General features: G+C 38.0%; 1 protein-coding gene across 2 annotated transcripts in view; it reads right to left on the bottom strand.

Annotated features, from left to right (window-relative positions):
- DNAJC1 (DnaJ heat shock protein family (Hsp40) member C1) overlaps positions 1–22,883 on the bottom strand; it is a 222,012-nt gene that overhangs the window by 32,689 nt on the left and 166,440 nt on the right. For both annotated transcript variants that reach the window (XM_030819216.1, XM_030819215.1), the window contains exon 9: positions 18,455–18,574. In XM_030819216.1, coding sequence (XP_030675076.1) covers positions 18,455–18,574 — 120 coding nt within the window. The remainder of the gene's footprint in view (positions 1–18,454; positions 18,575–22,883) is intronic.

Here is a 22,883-nt window from a genome sequence, read left to right as displayed (position 1 = left end):
ATGTTCTAAAATTTACTCAGGAAGAAATAGAGTCTTGGCTGGGTGTGGTAGCTCACGCCTGTAATTCCAGCACTTTGGGAGGCTCAGGTGGGCAGATCACCTGAGGTCAGGAGTTTGAGACCAGCCTAGCCAACATGGTAAAACCTCGTCTCTACTAAAAGTACAAAAATTAGCGGGGTGTGGTGGCAGGCGCCTGTAGTCCCAGCTACTCAGGAAGCTGAGGCAGGAGAATTGCTTGAACCCAGGAGGTAGAGGTTGCAGTGAGCAGAGATCGTGCCATTGCACTCCAGCCTGGACAACAGAGCGAGATTCCGTCACAAAAAAAGAAAAAAGGAGGAGGAGGAGGAGGAAGGAGGGGAAGGAGAGGAAGAGAAAAAAAGAAGAAGAAAAGAAGGAAGAGGAGGAGGAGGAGAAGAAGAAATAGAGTTATTTGGGGAGGTGACATCAGCAAGATGGCTGACTAGAGACCCCTAGTGCTCATCCCTTCCACAAAGACAGCCAAAAACAAGGAATAAACCACTACATTTGAACAGAAATAACCAAAGGAGAGTGCTGGAGCATGTCAAAGAAGTAATAGCAACCCTCGTGAGTGCAGAAACTCAGGATAGCCACATAAAGAACAGAAGGAATTGCCAGGCCTCTGCCACTCCATCCCCCAGCCAGGATCAGCTGGGAACCAGGTGGCCACTTCTGTCTTTGATGAAAAGGTAGGCAAGAGGATCCCAGCAGCCCCCACCAATACCTTAGACACCTACAGGCCTCACCACTGGGGTCACCTGCAGTCTTCACAGGCACTAAGCCCAGCTGAGGGAGCTGCCAAGAAGCTGCACAGCTTTGTTCCCCCAGAGGAGTAGCCAATACTGTGTTCCTCCCGCTGTGGCCTGCATGGCCACCATGCCACACCATCTTGGAACTGGAACTAATGCTGGAGTAGTCTTGCTCTGGGGGCTAGCAGTCATGGTACCCCTTCATCCCTGAGGCTACCCCACCATCAAAGCACCTCTGCTCAGTGGTCTGAGCATCCCCAAGTGGCTCAGCTGTGAGCACCTTTCCCTGTGGAACCAAGCAGTGGTGGAACTTCCATCCTCCACCTCCCAATGCCTTGGGCTGGAGCTTAAGTACCATTTCTCCTTCCTGAGGAAAGGGTGCTTTGACAGAACAGCTCCATTTACCTGTCAGCTGCAGCTGTGCTCTGCCCCTACAGGCCTGAGCTGGAACTGTGCACTGCCTCTACTGGAAAGAGGGTTTTGCTGGAGCCCTGCATCCATTGTGCCTGGGCTGCCTGGGCAGTCACACCCCTTTAGGCCAGAGCTATAGCAGCACATCGCCCCCTGGGGAACTCATGCCTTGGCTGAGCTGAGAAGCTGTGCATCCCAGGGCTAAGCTGATGTACTACCCTTTGTCTCAGGGAAATAAAGCAGTGGCTAAGCTCAGACACCCTACCCTACAGGCCAAACGACTCCAGTACCCTGCTTCTCTGGAGCTGGACCAGCACCCTATGGTCTGGGCTGTTAAGACACCTCCCTGTCTGGGGAGTAGTATTATCACTCTGCCATTTTCTGCCCCTTATGGCCCAAACGACAGCCATGCTCGGCCATTCTGGGCTACTTGCTGCCACTGCACTTGTACTCACAGAGACTGAGATACTGCTGAGCCCTACCATCTCAGATTGCAGAGTTACCACTACATGGTGCCTCACATCCAGCAACCTGAGTTGTCACTGAGCCCTACTGGTTCAGGCTCCTGAATCAAAGCCATATCCTGGCCTAGGCTCAAACCTCCAGAGCACACCTTCTTCCCTGGACTCAGGCCAGAGCTGTGAACTGCTCCCCAGGGGTAGCATCACAGCTACAACCTGACCTCCTGGACATGAGCTGCTAGAAGGTGCCCCAGAGTCACAGATCCTAGCACTAAAAGCAACCTACATCCAACCCTGCCACAGAGAGCAGGCTTGCACCCCAAGACCCTGGTGCCATAATAAGGTTCATAAGACCCTGAGCTCAGGACTTCTGCCCCACAGCTGCTCTGAGCACCTGCACCTGGAATTTAGCCACTGTGGCAGCTGCTTGTAGGCCATGCCAGATCTGACAGCAAGAGGAATCCCCTTGGCTAAGTTTCCCCACCATGGGGAAGTTGAGAAAAGGACTCCAAAAGCCCCTACAACCAAGGAATTAACAACCTATGCTGCTGCTGCCACAACCACGAATGTCTACAACCTAGGCCACTGAGGCACTCACATTTATTACTAATGTTGAATATAGATGAAGAAGCTGCACAAAGAGTATACCACTGCACCTACCTGGAAAAAGTTACCACCCACTTCCCAACTGGCACTGTAAGACCCAACTGCAGGTGAAAGTCTTTCTCTATGTATGAAAGCCACTCTAGAAAGTTTGGAAGAGGCTATTGTTTCACAGACATCAATACAGGGACACAAGAAATATGAAAATCAAGGAAATATGACATCACAAAAGGAACACGACTCTTCAATAACAAACCCTAATGACAAGGAAATCTGCAAGTTGCCAGTATAGAAATTAAAAAGTAATGAACTTAAGGAAACTTACCAAGATATAAGAATGTACAGATAGATAATTCAACAAAACTAGGAAAAAAAATCATGATATAAATTAGAAATTCAACGGAGATAATTATCATGAAAAAGAATCAAACAGAAATCCTGCAGTTGAAGAATTCAATTAATAAAATAAAAAATACAGCCAGGTGCAGTGGCTCAAGCCTATAATCCCAGCACTTTGGGAGACCGAGGTGGGTGGATCACATGAAGCCAGGAGTTCAAGAGCAGCCTGGCCAACATGGTGAAACCTCCTCTCTACTAAAAGTACAAAAATTAGCCGGGCAGGGTGGTGCACGCCTGTAATCCCAGCTACTCAAGAGGCTGAAGCATGAGAATTGCTTGAATCCAGGAGGTGGAGGTTGCAGTGAGCTGAGACTGAGCCACTACACTCCAGCCTGGGCAACATAGCAAGGCTCTGTCTTTAAAAAAAAAAAAAGACAGAAACAGCTTAAATAGCAGACTTGATCTAACAGAAGAAAAAAAAATCTCTGAGTTTGAACACAGGTCATTTGAAATTACCAAGTAGAGAAAAAAAAATAAAAGCAAAAAATCAAAAAAGTAAAAAAAAAAAAAGCTTACAAGACTTATGAGACACCATTAAGTGAACAAGTGTTCATATTACAGAAGTTCCAGAAGGAGAAGACATGGAAAAAGGCATAAAAAACCTATTTAATCAAATAATAGTTGAAAACTTCCCAAATCTGGGGCATCCAGAGACCCCCAAATAGATTCAACTCAAAAAGATCCTCCCAGAGGCACATTATAATCAAATCTTCAAAGTCAAAGACAGAAAATTCTAAAAATGGCAAGAGAAAAATGTCAAGTTACATTTAAGAGGATTCCCATTAGATTTCTCCAGAGAAACCTTGCAAGCTACAAGAGAATGAAATAATGTATTCAATGAATTGCCAAAAAAAAAAAAAAAAGCCACCAAAGAATACTGCACCCAGCAAAACTATCTTTCAGAGAATGAGAAAGAAAATCTTTCCCAGACAAGCAAAAACTAAGAGAATTTATCACCACTACATTGGCCTTAGAAGAAATGCTCAAGGAAGTCCTGCATCTGGCAGCAAAAAGATGATAATCACCATCATGAAAACACTCAAAAGTATAAAATTCACTGTTATAGCAAATACACAAAGCAGAAAAAGGATCAAATCCTAATATTACAGAAAATCACCAAACCACAATGATATGAGAGGAAGAAAGGAAAAAAAAGATACCTAAAACAAGAAGAAAACAATGAACAAAATGACAGGAGCAAGTCCTCATTTATCAATAATAACCTTGAATGTAAACAGATTAAATTCTTCACTTAAAAGATATAGACTGGCAGAAAAAATTTTTAAAAATACGAGCCAACTATACTATATGCTATGTATAAGAAATTCACTTCACTTGTAAAGACACATACAGACTGAAAGTAGAGGAAGAAAAAAAGATACTCCATACAAAAGGAAAACAAAAGTGAGAAGACATAGCTATATTTATATCATATAAAACAGACTTTAAGTGAAAAGCTGCAAAAAGAGACAAAAAAGGTCATTATATGATGATAAAAGGATCAATTCAGCAAGATGTGAATATATATGCACAGTTGTGAATATATATGCACCCAACATTGGAGAACCCAGATACATAAAAGCAAATATTATTAGATCTAAAGGGAGAGATAGACTCCAATACAATAACAGTTGGAAACTTTGACACCCCACACTCAGCAGTGGACAGATCATTCAGACAGGAAATCAACAACAAGAAAACACTGAATTTGAATTGCATCTTAGACCAAATGGAACTAACAGACATTTATAGAACACTTTATCCAACAGTTACAGAATACACATTCTTCTCATCAGCTCATGGAACATTCTCCAGGACAGACCACATGTTATGCCACAAAACAAGTCTCAACAAATTTTTAAAAAGTAGAAATCATATCAAGTATCCTCTCTGATCACAATGAAACAAAACTAGAAATCAATATCAAAGGAACTTTCAAAACCATACAAATATATGAAAATTAAATGTGCTCCTGAACGACCAACTGGTCAATAAAAAAATTTAAAAGAAAATTAAAAACATTCTTGAAACAAACAAAATTAAAAACACAACAAATCAAAATCTACTGAATGCAGCAAAAGCAATATTAGAGGCAAGTTTATAGCCATAAACAAGGAGAAAGATTTCAAATAAATAACCTAATGATGCATTTCAAGGACTAGAAAAGCAAGAAACCAAACCCAAAGTTAGCAGAAAGAAAGGAACAATAGAGATCAGAGTAGAAATAAAATTGAAACTGAAAAAAACCATACCAAAGATAAATGAAACAAAAAGTTGATTTTCTGAAAAGATCAACAAAATTGATAAACCATTAGCTTAGCGTAACCAAAAGAAATGAAAAACATGCATAGTTCACCCATCATTAAAGAAATGAAATCTGTGGTCAAAAAAAAATCTTCTTTGGAGAGAATATCAGCCACACTTTTATTATTCAAGCACTTTCAGAGCACAACGGTTGATGTGAATGAAATGAATAAATCCCTAGAAATTACTAAAATTTAATCAAGAAGTAATAGAAAATCTGAATAGACCTATAATAACTTAAAAACAAATGAATTAGTAACTAAAAGTCTTCCCATAAAGAAAAGCCAAGGCCTAGCTGGCTTCACTGGTGAATTCTATCAGATATTCAAAGAAGATATAATAACAATTGTTCACAAACTTTCAGAAATTAGGGGAGGAAGGAACACTTTCTACTTAATCTATGAGGCTAGCATTACCCTGATATCAAAGTCAGACAAAGACATCACAAGAAAACTATAGACCATTCGCTCTCATGAACAAAGAAACAAAAATCCATAATTATTAGTTAACCTTGACCGAGTGCGGTGGCTTATGCCTGTAATCCCAGCACTTTGGGAGGCTGAGGTGGGAGGATCACTTGAGGTCAGGAGTTTGAGACCATCCTGGCCAACATGGTGAAACCCTGTCTCTACTGAAAATACAAAAAAGTTAGCCAGGCATAGTGGCAGGTGCCTGTAATCCCTGCTGCTCCGGAGGCTCAGGGAGGAGAATTGCTTGAACCCGGGAGGCAGAGGCTGCAGTGAGCTGAGATCGTGCCACTGGTCTCTAGCCTGGGTGACAGAGTGAGACTACATCTCAAAAAAAAAAAAAAAAAAAAAAAAATTAGCTAACCAAATCCAGCACCATATAAAATGTACATACAACATGATCAAGTGGGAATGTAAGGTTGGTTTAACATCCAAAGATCAATTTATATACTATGCCATATTAATAAAACACAGGATAAAAATCATGTGATCATCTCAATAGATGAAGCAAAATCACGTGACAAAATCCAATGTCTATTCATGATAAAAATGCTCAAGCTAGAAATAGAAGGGAAGTTCCTTAGATAAAAAGCATCTATGAGCCCGGGCACGGTGGCTCATGCCTATAATCCCAGCATTTTGGGAGGTCAAGGAGGGCAGATCACCTGAGGTCAGGAGTTCAAGACCAGCTTGGCCAACGTGGTGAAACCCTTTCTCTACTAAAAATACGAAAATTAGCTGGGCGTGGTGGTGAGTGCCTGTAATCCCAGCTACTTAGGAGGCTGAGGCAGGAGAATCACTTGAAGCCGGGAGGCGGAGGTTGCAGTGAGCCGAGATTGTGCCATTGCACTCCAGCCTGGGCAACTGGGCACTACATTTCAGGGGTGGGGGGGCCAGGAAAGAAAAGCATCTATGAAAAACCTACAGCTAAAATCATACCTAACGGTGAAAGACTGAATGTCTTCCCTCCATGATCAGGAACAAGGCAAGTATGCCTGCACTCACCACTTCTGTGTAATATTGTACTAGATGTTTTAGCCAGTGCAGCAAGATATTAAGTAAATAAATGAACTGAAGGCATCCAGATTGGAAAGGAAGAAGAAAAACTTTTTATCCACAGAACTATTAAACTATCAACGTTGGTGAAGTCCACAGGCTCCAAAACCCAGTATATAAAAACCCACTGTATTTCTACACACCAGCAATGGACAGTTTGAAAGTGTAATTAAGGAAACAATTCTGAGGCTGGCACGGTGGCTCACGCTTGTAATCCCAGCACTTTGGGAGGCTGAGGCGGGCGGATCACGAGGTCAGGAGATCGAGACCATGGTGAAAACCCATCTCTACTAAAAATACAAAAAAAAAAAAAAAAAATTAGCAGGGCGTGGTGGCAGGCGCCTGTAGTCCCAGCTACTTGGAGAGGCTGAGGCAGGAGAATGGTGTGAACCCGGGAGGCGGAGCTTGCAGTGAGCCGAGATTGCGCCACTGCACTCCAGCCTGGGCGACAGAGCGAAACTCTGTCTCAAAAAATAAATAAATAAATAAATAAATAAATAAAAATAAAAAGACAAACCACACAGTGGGAGAACATATTTGCAAATCATATATTTGATGAAAGACTTGAGTCCATAATATACAGGTTGAGTATTCCTTCTCCAAAATGCTTGTGACCAAAAGTGTTTCAGATTTCAGATTTATTTGGATTTTGTAATATCTGTATTCTATTTACCAGCTGAGCATTCTGAATCTGAAAATCTGAAATCTGAAATGTTCCAATAATCATTTCCTTTGACTGTCATCTTGATGGTCAAAAAGTTTTGGAATTTTGAGCATTTCAAATTTCAAGTTTTCAGATTTGGGATGTCTAACCATAAAGAACACTTACGACTCAATAATTACAGGAAAAACAGCCAAATTAAAATATGGGCAAAAATTATGAATAGGGGCCGGGTGCGGTGGCTCACGCCTGTAATCTCAGCACTTTGGGAGGCCGAGGTGGGCGGATCATGAGGTCAGGAGATCGAGACCATCCTGGCTAACACGGTGAAACCCTGTCTCTACTAAAAATACAAAAAATTAGCCGGGTGAGGTGGCAGGCGCCTGTAGCCCCAGCTACTTGGGAGGCTGAGGCAGGAGAATGGCGTGAACCCCAGGGGGCGGAGCCTGCAGTGAGCCGAGATCGCGCCACTGCACTCCAGCCTGGGCGACAGCGAGACTCCATCTCAAAAAAAAAAAAATTATGAATAGGTATTTCACTAAATAAGACATAGGAATGGCTACTAAGCACTATACAGATTAATAATGTTCATGGCAGTATTATTCTAATAGAACCAAAGTGGAAATAAGACAAATGACCAATTAGTACAGAATAAATAAAATGCAGTATTTATCCACACAAATATTGAGCAATATGAAGAAATGAACTGTTGATACATGCTACAACATGGATGAACTTCAAATACCTTTTGCCAAGTGAAAGCAGCCATATATGAAAGACTAAATACTGTTAAGATTCCATTTAAATGTAATTTCCTGAAAATAGATCAGTGTAGCCTGAGAGAACAGGAGGAGAAGACTAAATACTGTTAAGATTCCATTTAAATGTAATTTCCTGAAAAGAAAATAGATCAGTGTAGCCTGAGAGAACAGGAGTGGTAAATGACTGCTAATGGGATGGAGGGAACACTTCGGGTGATGAAAATGTCTAAAACTGGATTGTGGCGATTTCACAACTCTACAAATTTACTAAAATAACATGAGATTTACTCTCTTAAATCAGGTATACAATACAATACTGTTAACTATATGCACAACATCCTACAGCAGACCTCTAGAACTTACTCATCCATATTACCAAAACTTTATATCCATTGAACAACAACTCTCTATTTCTCTCTCCCTTCAGCTCCTGGCAACCACCATTCTGTTTTTTGCTTCTGTGAATTTGGTTATTTTAGATATCTCATAAAAATGGAATCATGTAGTATCTGCCCTTATAGGAGAAGATTATTTCACTTAGCGTAATGTTCTCAGGGGTTCATCCATGTTGTCACATATGGTGGGATTTCCTTTTTTTTTTTTTTTTGAGACAGAGTCTCACTCTGTCGCCCAGGCTGGAGTGTAGCGGCATGATCTTGGCTCACTGCAACCGCCACCTCCTGGGTTCAAGCGGTTCTCCTGCCTCAGCCTCCCGAGTAGCTGGGATTACAGGCATGCATCACCATACCCAGCTAATTTTTGTATTTTTAGTAGAGACGGGGTTTCACCATGTTGGCCAGGCTGGTCTCAAACTCCTGAGCTCAGGTGATCTGCCCGCCTCGGCCTCCCAAAGTGCTAGGATTACACAGGTGTGAGCCACCTCACCTGGCCATTCCTTCTTTTTCATGAATGAATAATATTCTATTATACGTATATACCACATTTTCTCTAGCCATCCATCCATCAATGGACATTTAGGCTGTTTCCATGTCTTGGCTATTGTGCATAATGGTGCAATGAACGTGGAAGTGCAGATACCTCTTTGAGATCTTGATTTCACTTCTTTTGGATATACATCTAGAAGTTTTTCTAAAATTGCTAGGTCATATAATTCTATTTTTAACTTTTGCAGGAATCTTCATACTGTTTTCTACAACAACTGTACCATTTCACATTCCCAGCCAACAGTGTACAAGGGTTCCAATTTCTCTAAATCACTGCCAATACTTCTTTTTGTTTTGTTTTTGTTTTTTGATGATGGCCGTCCTAAGAGGTGTGAAGTATCTTATTGTCATTTTGATTTGTATTTCCCTAATGATTAGAGATGTTGAGCACATTTTCATATACCTGTTGACCATTTCTATGTCATCTTTGTAGAAATGTCTTTTGAAGTCCTTTGCCCATTTAAATATCAGGTTATTTTTTTGCTCTTGAGTTGTAGGAGTTCCTTACATATTTTGGACATTAACACCTTATCAGATAAATGGTTTGCAAATATTTTCTCCCAGTGCATGGTTTGTCTCTTCACTCTGTTAATTGTTTTCTTTGCTGTACGGAAGCTTTTTAGTTTGATATAGTCCCACTTCTTTATTTTTTCATTTTGTTGCTTGTGTTTTTGGTGTTATAATCCGATAAATCACTGTGAAGACCAATGTCATGAGGCTTTCTCCTGTTTTCTTCTAGGCATTTTATGGCTTCAGGTCTTACAGTTAAGACTTTAATCCATTAAAAAAAATTTTTTTTGTATGGTGTAAGTAAGGGTCCAGTTTCATTCTTTTGCATGTGGACATTCAGTTTTCCAAGCACCATTTTGGTGAAAAGACCATTCTTTCCCCATGTGTATTCTTGGTACCCTTTTGAAGATTAGTTAACTGTATATGTGTGGGTTTATTTCTGGGTTCTCTTTTCTGTTCCATTGGTCTATGTGTCTGTCTTTATGCTAGTACCATAGTGTTTAATTACTATAACTTTCTAATATATGTTGAAATCAGGAAATGTGGTATCTCCAGTTTTATTCTTCTTTCTCAAGGTTGCTCTGGATATTGGGGGTCCTTTGTAATTCTATATACACTTTAGGATTGGTTTTCCTAGTTCTGTAAATCAATAATTTTTTTAAATTAAAAAAATGTAAAACAAATGAGTGCTATGGTTTGAATGTGTCTTCCAAAGTTCATTTGTTGGAAACCTAATCCCCAATGCAATAGTGTTGAGAGGTGGGACCTTTAAGAAGCAATTAGCTCAGGAGGCCTCTGTACTCATGAATGGGTTAATGCCCTTATGGCGGGAGTGGGTTATTGCAGGAGTGGGTTCCTGATAATAGGATGAGTTCAGCCCCCTTCCTTTCTTTTTCCCTTGTGTGTTGTGTGCTCTCTTGTCCTTCTGTGTTCTACAATGGGATGACGCAGCAAGAAGGCCCTTGCCAGACGTGGGCCCCTTGACTTCTCAGCCTCCAGAATTTTAAGAAATACATCTTAGTTCTTCATAAATTATCCACTCTCAGGTAGTCTGTTACACCAGCACAAAACAAACTCAGACAATGAGGTAGGCCTATATATACTGTCATGAAAAAAATTCAAAGACAAATGTTTTGTTTTTTCACATTTTAAAAAGTCGTTTTTAAAAATCAAGGTCATGCATGTACATAGCTTTTTAATAAAAGCAGTACACAAGGTCTTATGACAAAAAACAATGCACCTTACACACACAGGCAATCATTTCCGCTCACAGTTCTTCTGAAGGTTACAAAGTTACAAGTATACATTGCTGATTAACATGGCTTTGTATACCACATCCTGCATCTAATCTCTTTCCCACCTCTACCAACAACCTCTCGTCCAAACCACCATTGTGTTCTGAAAGGACAACTGAAATAGCCTCTTACCTGGCCTTCCTTCCTGCTTTCACACTTCCCCACCAAACAGTCAGAACAATGCTTTTAGATCACTGCACTCCTTTACTCAGAATCTTCCAGTGCTTTCCCATCTCGCTCAGGGTAAAATCCAAACTTTTCACCTTGGCCAAAAAGGGCCGATATGGCCTGGTCTTCCACTACTTCTCAGACTCATTTCCTGTAATCTCCTTCTCCTACTCATGCCTTAGCCATATGGACCTCCTTGCTGGGCCTTGCAAACCCCAGACATGCTCTTGCCTCCAGGACTTTGTAGGTGCTATTTCCTCTGCCAGCAATGCTCCTTCTCAGACAACCTTGCTCCTTCACTTGCTTTGTACCTCTGCTCAAATACTACCTCTCTGAGAGGACTTTCCTCAGAACCCTATTTTAAAATGCAGCTCCATTAGTCTCTATCTGCTTACCCTGCTTTATTTTTCTTCATGTTACTTGTCACTATCTAAGAATTTTCTTTTATTGCATGCATTCAGGTTCTTTCTAGCCTGTTTCTTCACAGCTCCTTAGGGCAACTATCTTTGCTTGCATGGTTGCAACTTAGTTGTAGGCATATTAGTATTCTAGCTCAGTGAGAGGGAAAAATAAATAAGAGCTCATATGAAAACACATTACTTTATGTTCTCCTGAAAAGAAATTAGTGATACAGCCATATCAGAGTTTGGGAGGCTTGGGAATGCAGTGTCATTGTGCACATATGTGCCTGACCAACAATTTACTGCTAGAGAAGAAGGAGAGAACTTACTTTGGTGAACAACATGACACAGTCCTCCACAATGTGTGGATTTTAAAAACTGAAAAATAATCTGTAAAACATATAAAATGTTTAAAATATAAAAAGCCATCATGTAAGATATTACAATAATTACGACCTGGTAAATATTATTCACCACTGAAACAAGTGCTCTTTCTACCAATCTACTTTTTAGTATAATTAAATTTATGTCTTTTTACGTGTGGTTTCCCTGTTCTTTGTGGAATTTCTGGTTGCTTTTTACTTTTTTTTTTTTTTTTTGAGACAGGGGCTCACTCTATCACCCAGGCTGGAGTGCAGTGGCATGATCATGACTCATTGCAACCTCGATCTCCTGGGCTCAAGTGATTCTCCGGGCTCAAGTGATTCTCCTGCCTCAGAGCCTCCCAAACAGCTGGCACACAGGTGTGTGCAACCATACCTGGCTAATTTTTCTTTTCTTTTTTTGTAAAGATGAAGGTTTCCCTATGTTGCCCAGGCTGGTCACAAACTTCTGGTCCCAAGTGATCCTCCTGTCCTGGCCTATCAAAGTGATGGGATTATAGGCATCAGTTGCTGCACTTTGCCTTTTTTTTCTTTCCCACATTTTTACATATGCATTTTTCCAAGTTCTCAGCCATACTATCTATTCTATGAAACCTCCCTCCCTCCCAGGGTCCCTGTCATGCAGTCCTTAGTTCTCCTGATTCACCATTTCTTGGATCCCATGTTGTTCTCTTTGATTTATTCCTTTTGTTGCTGGAGTACGACCTCAGGAAAATTTCTACGAAAGGGTACGAGTTCTCACCCCACCTATTTACCATCACACTTGGTCAGTTCTAGATAAAGAACCATTTCCCCTCAGCACTGTGAAGGCACTGTTCCCTCATCCTCCAGAATCTAGTGTTGCTGAGTGATCTGTGTCATTCCAATTTCCTTTACTTTGGAGACATCTTATCCATAGAAAGTTTAAAGATCTGTGTATGCTCAGTGTTCATAAATATCCCCAACATCTTTTCCATGTCTCCTCCTTGATTTTGAGAGACTTTTACAAAGTGGTCTCAGGTGTCCCCACATCCTGAAAACTTAACTGTATTATTTACTGAACAATGATCTTGCCCCTGTTTTCTCTCTCCCACACTAGAACTCCTCATCAGACGTGGACCCCTTGTACCAAGTCTCTGTGTTTTCTTTCGCAACGAACAAAGATCAGTACTGTAACACTTTTCACTTGATGGGCAATGGTGAAAAATGTAGTGTTTGGTTTTTATGAGAGTATGAGGAAGTGACCTCTCATATACCACTAGTGGGAATGTGTATTGTTATAACCTCTCTGCAGGCCAATTTCAGAGCCCTCAGAGGCTCTAAAAACATTCATATTGAACTAAGCAGCTTCTAGGAATGCAATCTGTACTTCTAGGCACACAAGCTAATAAAATAGATATAATAGAATAGATAAAATATAGATAGAACAGATATAATAAAAGACAATTTTTTAAAACACCATGTCCATCTCAATGAAAAAGCAAAAAAAGGAAGCAATTTAAATGTCAATCAATAGGATATTCTTTAATGATATCATGGCAGCATGGGCTATCATGTAACTCTTTAGAAAAACGATGTGGATCTTATTTATTGCCATGAAAGATGCTCATGTTCTAGAGCTATGTGAAAAGGACAGAAAGTAGATTAATCCTCTTAAAATTACACATATCCATACATATACACGGTAACACTAAAGTCTCTAGAATGATATACAACAATGTTACACAGAAATGTTCACAGAGATCTCTTTAAAATTATGGTTGATTAGAAAAAAATTTAGCTTAAGTGTATTCTTTGATGTTTTCTTTTTGCTATGAACATAGAGTTTTATCAAAAAAGGGTTAATGATATAAATCTCTAGACAAATTTAAAGTATTTTCCAAACAAACATCAATAGAGCAGAATTAACCAGAGGTAAAAACATATAAGTATGGAATCAAAATATGTGATCTTGCCCCAGTTCTACTAACAGCTATGTCACCTTGAACAAATATCTTAGCAGCAGTTTACTCAGCTGTAAAATAGGGAAAAATAATGGTTGCCTATCTACTTCACAGTGTCGTTGTGAAAAACCAAATAAAAGTATATTTAAATGTTTTGAAAAGCGTAAAATACTACAAAAATGAATGATGGAATAATTGATATTATCACCAAAGCAATTAAAAATATAAATGTTGGTTTGCTACAGAATGGGAGAAAATATTTGCATCTGACAAAGGTCTAATATCCAGCATCTATAAGGAACTTAAATAATCCCATGAAAAAGTGGGCAAAGGACATGAACAGACACTTTTCAAAAGAAGACATACATGCAGCCAACAAGGATATGAAAAAAAGCTCAATCACTGATCATTAGAGAAATGCAAATCAAAACCATAATGAGATACCATCTCACACCAGTCAGAATGGCTATTATCAAAAAGTCAAAAAATAACAAATGCTGGCAAGGTTGCAGAGAAACGGAAATGATTATACACTGTAGGTAGGAGGGTAAATTAGTTCAACCATTGTGGAAAGCAGTATGGCGATTCCTCAAAGAGCTAAAAGCAGAACTACCCCTTCTTTGACTCAGCAATCCTATTACTGGACATATACCCAGAGGAATGTAAATCATTCTACCATAAAGACACATGCACGTGAATGTTCACAGCAGCACTATTCACAGTAGCAAAGGGATGCAATCAACCTAAATCCCATTAATGATAGATAGTACAAAGAAAATGTGATTATATATACAACATGGAATACTATGCAGCCATAAAAAAGAATGAGCTCATGTCTTTTGTGGGAACATAAATGGAGCTGGAGAGGGTACTATCCTTAGCAAACTAACGCAGGAACAGAAAACCAAATACCACGTTCTCACTTGTAAGTGGGAGCTAAATGATGAGAACTCATGAACACAAAGAAGGAAACAACAGACACTGGGGCCTGGAGGGTGGGAGGAGAGAGAGGAGCAGAAAAAATAACTATTGGGTACTAGGCCTAATTAATACCTGGGTGATGAAATAATCTGTACAACCAGCCCCCGTGACACGAGTTTACCTGTATAACAAACCTGCACATGTTTTCTAAAATTTAAATATCTTTAAAAGTTGTAATGTTGAGAGGGTAAGAGAAGGAAGGGAGAGGAGTATGAGATGTGGCTCAGACCAAGAGAACTGCTATAGCAGGAAACTGGTAAGGGGGCAGTGAGGATGAAGGCAGAAAAACCAAAAGGACAGTGCTTATCATGTTTACAATTTTGTGTAGGGTTAGCCTGACTCTAAAAGTAATAGCAATATATTTGCCAAGATAATAACTATATATTTAGTTCACTGATAAACCATAATGCTTATTTTCCATTGAACAGTCCACTTATGTGTTTTTGAAACCAGCATAATAACAATATATAAATTTCCCCCAATAGGAATCTCCTTGCAGTTGAGCTATACAAATGAAATTGGGAATTTTATGATTTTCCTTCCTCCTCTTCACTTGCATAATGGGCTACTTATATAACTACACACCTCTTACCTCACACTGTGGCACTAAGCTAATTATAAAAGCCTGTTTAAATCTAGCCACCTGTCTTTTGTTTTGCTGCCTACCTGGGCCTTTTCCAAACAGGCAGAAAAATCTCCTATCAGTCTGTTATCACAACCAGAATGCAAGAGATTAGTGACCAGGGAGAGAAGCAGAATCAGTTTACATCCTTTCAGGCAAGAGAATAGTATTACTTCACAAGCAAGAAATCTGGGGCCCCCAACCTTAATTTAGGAAACCTGCAGTTAATCATCATGTTAAAGTTGGTTTTACATGCGAGACAGTTTTTGTTTCTGCTGTTATTTTTACAATTTGAGTGTCCTTTGTGATTACCAAAATTATTTGCTGAAAGGCATATATCAACATTTAAAATATTTAATCCACAATAAAGTAGGTCTTACAGTTTAGGTATATCTGAATTAAAATACACTTGGTGTCAATTTTTTAAAAAGCTTAAAAAAACATTGCTTGTGTTCAGAGTACAATTTAGCAATCTAACTCTGCTAATTATGACAATTAATATACTTAATTTCTTTCTTAATTGAGGAATAAAAAGGTTTTTAACTGTAATCCGACAACCCAAATAAAGAATCACATAAATCCCACCACTGGCACACACTCACCTCTCTCCCAAAAGGTCAAATTGTTTCTTGAAGGAAAGAGAACTAAGCCTGAAGCTACAAATTTGGCAAGGAAACCGGGTCAAAGAACAGTTGTGCAAAGCCAGGGAGAACTAGGCAGGTGATCAGGTCAGTATGCAGAGGTTCTGATGACACTCAACTGAACCTGGCTACTTTTTCATAATCGAATACTTAATGAAAACAAATCTAATTAACACCATAAGCCAAAAAGAGGCACAAGTGGTCTTTTTAAAGTGTGGTTAACTTTCACTTAACATTATACTAGACAAACAATACTAGCTGAACCATTTCAGCTGTTTCAATGTAATTTACAAGTCATCCCTGTGAGTTACTAAAATGAGTCCACAGACACCTGTTCTCTTTTACAGAGTGATTTTCTCTCTGTGTGTGCGTGTGTGGACATGCGCATGTGTTGGGGGACAGGAGAGTTATTGAAATGAATAGTCCAGCCATGGAGATGATGCTTACAGAATGAAAATGCAGTGTGGGTCTATATATATATTGACATAGAAGAAAAGTTATAATGGCATTTTTTTGTACAACAAAAGTTTAGATTTATTACATATTTATTTCCAAGGTACCTTTGTTATTATGAAAACAGAATACTTGGCCAAAAAAAAAAAAAAAAACCCAAAAAACAAAAAAAACGTCACTTCACAATGTCAGTTTTCCCACTCCATGATAAAGGGAAAAAATACCTATCGCAGACACAGAATCATTCTGCCTTGGGTAAGTCTAGGGAGGAAAAAAAGGAGACATATGGGATGAATTTGCAAAAGTTTAAAAAGATGCTTTTGACTGCACCAAGACTACTCTAGTAAATTAAGTATACACTAGGATCTATGAGGCTCTGTTGGTTATATCATGTGTATTCTTGGCATTTTAAAAATTTTCATCTTTCTCCTCTTAAAAATACAGATAAAAATTTACCAGGTTTTAATGACAAAAAATTAAAATATTGCTTTACTCAGTTTCCTATCTGCCTTTAGCATCAAATGTAGAGCCTTACAGAAATATTATCTAAAAAGTTAAACGTGATGCGGTCTTCAAAGGAGATAATACATTAGTATTACTATTATTTTTCATTAAGCAATTGAACTAAAAGTTTAGGGCCTTTTTAAACCAATGTTTTATAACTTTAAAAAATTATTTTAGTTTCTTTTGATAATCCCTGTATTAATAGCAGCTATGTAATTAGAAGGTCATAGTACTTAAAATATCAAAAACCATGGAATGTCTTTAATTTGGTCAGATATTTACTGATATGTCATTATTAACCTATCTTTTACAAACAACCTTAAAACCGAGATAATAAAACACAACATCCAGTAACATGTTTAGCTGAAGAAAAGTTATCCTTATGGTTCTTTTCTAGTAACTCAAGATAACTAGTCTCCTCATGAAACACGGCAAAAAAAAAAAAAAAACAACAAAATACTACAACTATTATCCCCTATGATCAAACTTCAACTCTGAAGCAAAAATATTGCTAAACATCTTATAAAAATTCAGATTGTAGTCTTTTAAATGACCTATACAGTAGTAACAATATTCATATACATAAAATTTAAAATTCTCAAAGCAGGTCCATTGCAAAAACAAAACAAAACAATACAAAACTTGACAGTACAAGTCAAGCATACCTAATCCAAAAGTCTGAAATTACTCAAAAATCTGCAACTTGAGCACCAACGTGTTGGATTAGGGATGCGCAACCATAATAATTTCTGTAAGTTTCTTTCTAAACTAAAAAGTGGAAGTTTATTATTGAGAGTAACTTACAGCATTTATAAGCTTCTTTTGGTAGCCATAATTAGTAATCATTTTGCAGGTTTTAAAAAACTGTCAGTACAAAAAAGGCCTAAAGGTATACTAACAGAATGGAAGGGGAAATTTAAATATTTGCTTTCAGTGACCCTCTAAGTATTTTTGGATCTATAGGATTTATTTAAAGTAAATTTAGTAAAGCATATTTACTATCCCTTATGAAAATATCAATTTGATAAAAATAATATTTTTTCTCAATTTCAATTAAACATTTACTGTGTATTTAGTATATTACACATCAGGCACTGTGCTAGGTGCTTTCTAAAAAATTTTCTGCTCTAAATTTCCTCAATAAAAGCAGCTAAAGCGTTAAGTCAAAACCTTTCCAAGTAAGTAATTTATCTTTTAAATGTCAGGTATGGACACACACACACACACACACACACACATACACAGTTTCTTCTGGTTAAACTACTTATCAAACGAACTGTTGCTATCATCCTTCAAACAGGCCAACACCATTTGCATTATGGGAATATTACTCATTTAATTAATCTGAACCACCTGTCTAAATAGCAATCGCAATCTGTACTTCAATGTTAAAAAGATCCAGCTGAAATACGACCTTCCTAATTCTGATCAGTTTGAGAACTATTTTTTCCACAGTTAAAGGGGTCATTATAAACATAAAAACTGGCATTGTTTTCCTTTGATTAGGTTACAGTAGCTTAAGCCTCTAAACACTAGAATTCCTCACACAGCTGTTAACTGTGGACCAGGGGACTGGCTCACATCTGCTTCTCACTTATTTCATTAATGGTTCACTTTCAGGTCCTAAAAGGACTGTTGCCCCTCCGCAAAGATACTGTGGAACCCATCTATGTCTGCCTTCTACATAGTTGACTTGTTCTGGTTTCTCTCTCTATACAGTGCAAATCTCAGTGAACTCACATCTGTCACAGATCGACCCAATTCGTGGGCAATCTTTTCCCATCGACCTGGAGTCCCTCCTGGGAACTTAACCATACTTCTTGTCAGTTGGCTGAGGTCCTCTTCTGTCCATTCAGGTGCCTGCAAAACATTAAAGAAAATAAAAAAAGATAATTGGGAGAAAATAAAAAGATAATTGGAAGAATAAAAGAAGATAATTGGGAGATAATTGCTGTGAAGCAAATTATTGGCAATATGCTTTCTGTAAAAAACAATACTAAATTGTATCTAATAGTTTCAATAAAGATTTGAGCTGCATATTTAACACTGGAATGCAACGCTCTAGAAGCCTATTTCATTTTCCTATGTATACTAACTAAGAAAGCATAAATATTGCAAAACCAGGTTTTGTAGATATTTTTTTAAAAAGACCATTCGGTTTCGAATTAAAATGAGAAACCATTCTCAAAGCTTATGAAATGCATCCTTGCTATAAAATGCAGTGCTGCTCATAAATGCCTCACATAAAGTTACTATTAAAGGGCTCTCTCTTTTTTTTAAACACACACTTTAAAGAAAGCAAAAAAATAAAAAACTTATAAGTATAAATGAAATGTGAACAAGTAAATATACTGGTCTGAAATCAGAACTGCAACGACACTTTTTGATTATTCTATGTAACGACATTCAATTTTAAAATAATATTTTTTCAAGAAGTTTGGCTTGTCAAATGTCACTAATTTTTTTTTTTTTAAACTTCGGAAAAGAAAATTAGAAACTCTTGTGGCCAAGACTCAAACCATCAAGTCCATGTAAAGCAGTATTTCATTTTATTTTGACCATTTCATTTTGGTCAACTTTCAGCTTTGACCAAATGATTAAACTAAATTTAAAAATACCTTAGAGATTATAAACACGCATATGCAAAAATTCTAACAGCAAACATATTCTCTGCATTTTACTCAGCACTAGCAGTAGTCAAACCCCAAAGTGAGCACAGCGAAATAAATTATTATCAAATGACAAATAACCATGTTACAATTATTTCACATTACATTTTAGTATTGAACTATTCCCCACCAGAGGCAATAAAGCACTCTGGTATTAAACAATACTCCAGTAGCCAGCAGAGAGACTGAGGAAGCCTACCTTATTTTCCTTTAATTAAAACGAAAGAATGAAAGAAAAAGAAAGAGGGAAAGAAGGAAACCTTTGAGGCAAATACCTTTTCTAATCACCATTTCCGATAATGAACAGGCATACATCAGGCAGTTTGCATTACAGAACCATCAGCACAGAACAACAGTCAGAGGTGAGTGACCCCAGGGACTATCTCCACAGCTACAGCAAAGCTTCTCCCTGACACTAATCCTCCCTGTCATTCTCCCACTGTGCTCTAACCACACTGACATCCGCCTGCCTCACTGCAAGCTTAACGGGGCCCTTCCTGACTTTTTACTGTCTCCCCCAATCAATGGTTCAAGCGTGCTCTTTTCACCATGTCCAAATGGCAGCTTCACTCATAATCAAAGTGCACTGCCCCTGTTAAAGGGCTTTCCGAAAGGCTCTCCCATTTGCATTCATTTGCAAAGCAAACTACTTTTATTCACTTTGTTCTGCTATCAAGAATGTTCCCTGAAGCAGATAAATTGGCATAAATACAACCTGCCACTTAAGAGTCAGTAAATAATAGCCAATAGTAGGGAGGATTTTATCAATCATTCTATTTTGTATCCACTAAGAGCTGAAAGCCTCAAACATATTCATCAGTACAGCCTCTACAATACATGCATAAATTCACTTATATAAAAAGGTAGCCCACATTGGGTCTGGTCGGAATTTCTTTGATATTTAATGAATATCAGAAATCCAATTCTTCCTATCAGATGACTTAAAAATTTACACGGAGGGTTTTTTCTTTCTCCTTGTCTTTATTTAAGGAAAAAAGTATTATTCTTATTCAGCTACTGTTTAGAGAAATATAATTGGATTTTCAAGGAAATCGTAGTTTTATTGCTAAAAAGCTTTAATAAGTAGACCAATCAGTTTCAGAAATGCAAAAGACTTAAGTTTTAGGCAGAATTTAAATAAGCTTACAGTAAAAGATCATGCCATGAAGAGCCTGAAGTTGATCATTGCATAAAGATATATACTGATCAAACCATATAGTATGTACAAAATCACACTAAATCAAATTACCTAATTTTTATGTTATTTTAACATTTTTTGAGCAAAAAAATTGTCTACCATGTCTAAAATATAAATCATTGTTTCATGTGGTAAACTAAGTCTTTAAAATAATTCCTATTTTTAACAGATCGGCTTCCCAAATACTCTGCATCCATAAACACTGGCATTAAAAACAAATCTGATTTTACTTAGATTAACGAGAGTGTAAAACTGTAGCACTTTATTGAAAAATAAAAATTTTATATAAAGTATTTGGATTGAATTCCTGAAATATCACCTACTGCTATGACAGTCTTGTTTCATAGTTATTTTATGGCCATAATTTTTATTATTAATATTTTTAAAGAGGCTCGATAGTGACTAGGGCCATAATCTGAAATCTGAGAGAACCCTTTTAGCAATGCATTATTCTCCCTCCTACAGCTGTAAGGCACTTCGGTGAATGTGTAATTCCTCGGCAATAGTTAGTTGTGTCTTTAGAAGCAACAGAGCCTCCTGTGATCCAGCTACTACAGCAGCCATGAGGGTGGCCGTGGCATGAATGTATTCTCCCTGTTCTAATCTGGAGCCAACTGTAGCTGTGAAAGTCAAATGAATGCACAAGCATACTGCTTTGCCACTTAAAACCATGTGTGTCCAATCTTACCGAAACACCAGGCCAAATATTCATCTCTACAGTAAAGTAATGGAAGATACCACATGGTGTGGAGACAGCTGTTGTGACTACACAAGCATTCCAATTTTGCATCAGAAAAGCCCGTTCTGGGAATAGATCTCCATACTGAATACAAAATAAAAAGTTTTCAAATTATTCAATATTTTAATGTAATGACCTCAAAATATAGCAACCAAAGTAAGAACTGATATGAAAACTTAAATTATATTCCCAAATCATGTCCCTTTGGGATGGATTTTTGCCATAAAACCCACTATGTTCAAAGATTTGGTGTCTCTGAAAATCCTCTATATTCTTGGGGTAGGGCTGTATTTTTAAAGTAATCTATATGTACTTTTCCTCTCACAGCTTTGGACTATAAAATGTTAATTGGAAAGCATCATATAATTTATCTGGCACTAAAAATTATGGCCAAATTAAAAAAATTTTTAATGTACTTATTTATTGTATTTTTATATTTTAACGACAAAAGGCTCATTTCTATCTAATAAATAGATACTGAAACTCTCTAATGAGCAATACTTCTATTGAAATGACCTATTAATAATCATTATTTATATAAATACAGAAGCTAAAATTTTGGATTCAACTATTTTTAGTAGATTCAGCTCAACTCATAAATTCTCAGAAATTTTATCCAAGAAAATAGCATTCTTACATAGCATCACCCAGTTAATGTATAACACATAATTATAGATAATAATATAACACATTGGCCGGGCGCAGTGGCTCACGCCTGTAATCCCAGCACTTTGGGAGGCCGAGGCGGGCAGATCACGAGGTCAGGAGATCGAGACCATTCTGGCTAACACGGTGAAACCTCGTCTCTACTAAAAATACAAAAAACTAGCCGGGCGAGGTGGCGGGCGCCTGTAGTCCCAGCTACGCGGGAGGCTGAGGCAGGAGAATGGCGTGAACCCCGGGGGGCGGAGCCTGCAGTGAGCCGAGATAGCGCCACTGCACTCCAGCCTGGGTGAAAGGCAAGACTCCTTCTCAAAAAAAAAAAAAAAAAAAAAAAAAATAATAATATAACACATTATTAGATATACATAACACATTATTAGATATATAGATATATATACACATATTAGATGTATATATCTAATATGTATTAGATGGGATGGGATGAGATTGGATGTCTAATAATCTAATTATCTCTTACCCTGTTAAGTTCTATAAACACTTTTAGTGCATTTAATTTAGTGCATAGTTTTCAGCTATGCAATTTTCCTTTCCTATTTAAAAATGGAGGCGTGCCCTTGACAAATATATATAAATACATGGTATAAAAACAACAAAATTAAAAACTAAATGACCTCAAATGTCTTTTTACTCTCAGGAAGAGAAATTCTTTTTTGAGGCCTATCTTCCTGACTTTCAGTTGGCTGCCTTCTTGCTCAGTCTTCACATGGCCTTTCGTATGTGTGTGTGTATGTGTGCGTGTGGCGGGGTGGGGGGAATGAGGAAGTCTATTGTCTCTCTTCCTCTTCTTTTAAGAATACCAATACTATCGATTTAGGGCCCCACCCTTCCAACTTCATTAGCCTTAATTATCTCCTTACAGGCCCTAGCTTTAAATACAGT

This window comes from Nomascus leucogenys, chromosome 9, assembly GCF_006542625.1.
Source record: "Nomascus leucogenys isolate Asia chromosome 9, Asia_NLE_v1, whole genome shotgun sequence".
NCBI lineage: Eukaryota > Metazoa > Chordata > Mammalia > Primates > Hylobatidae > Nomascus > Nomascus leucogenys.
This window is presented reverse-complemented; position numbering and strand designations above follow the sequence as displayed.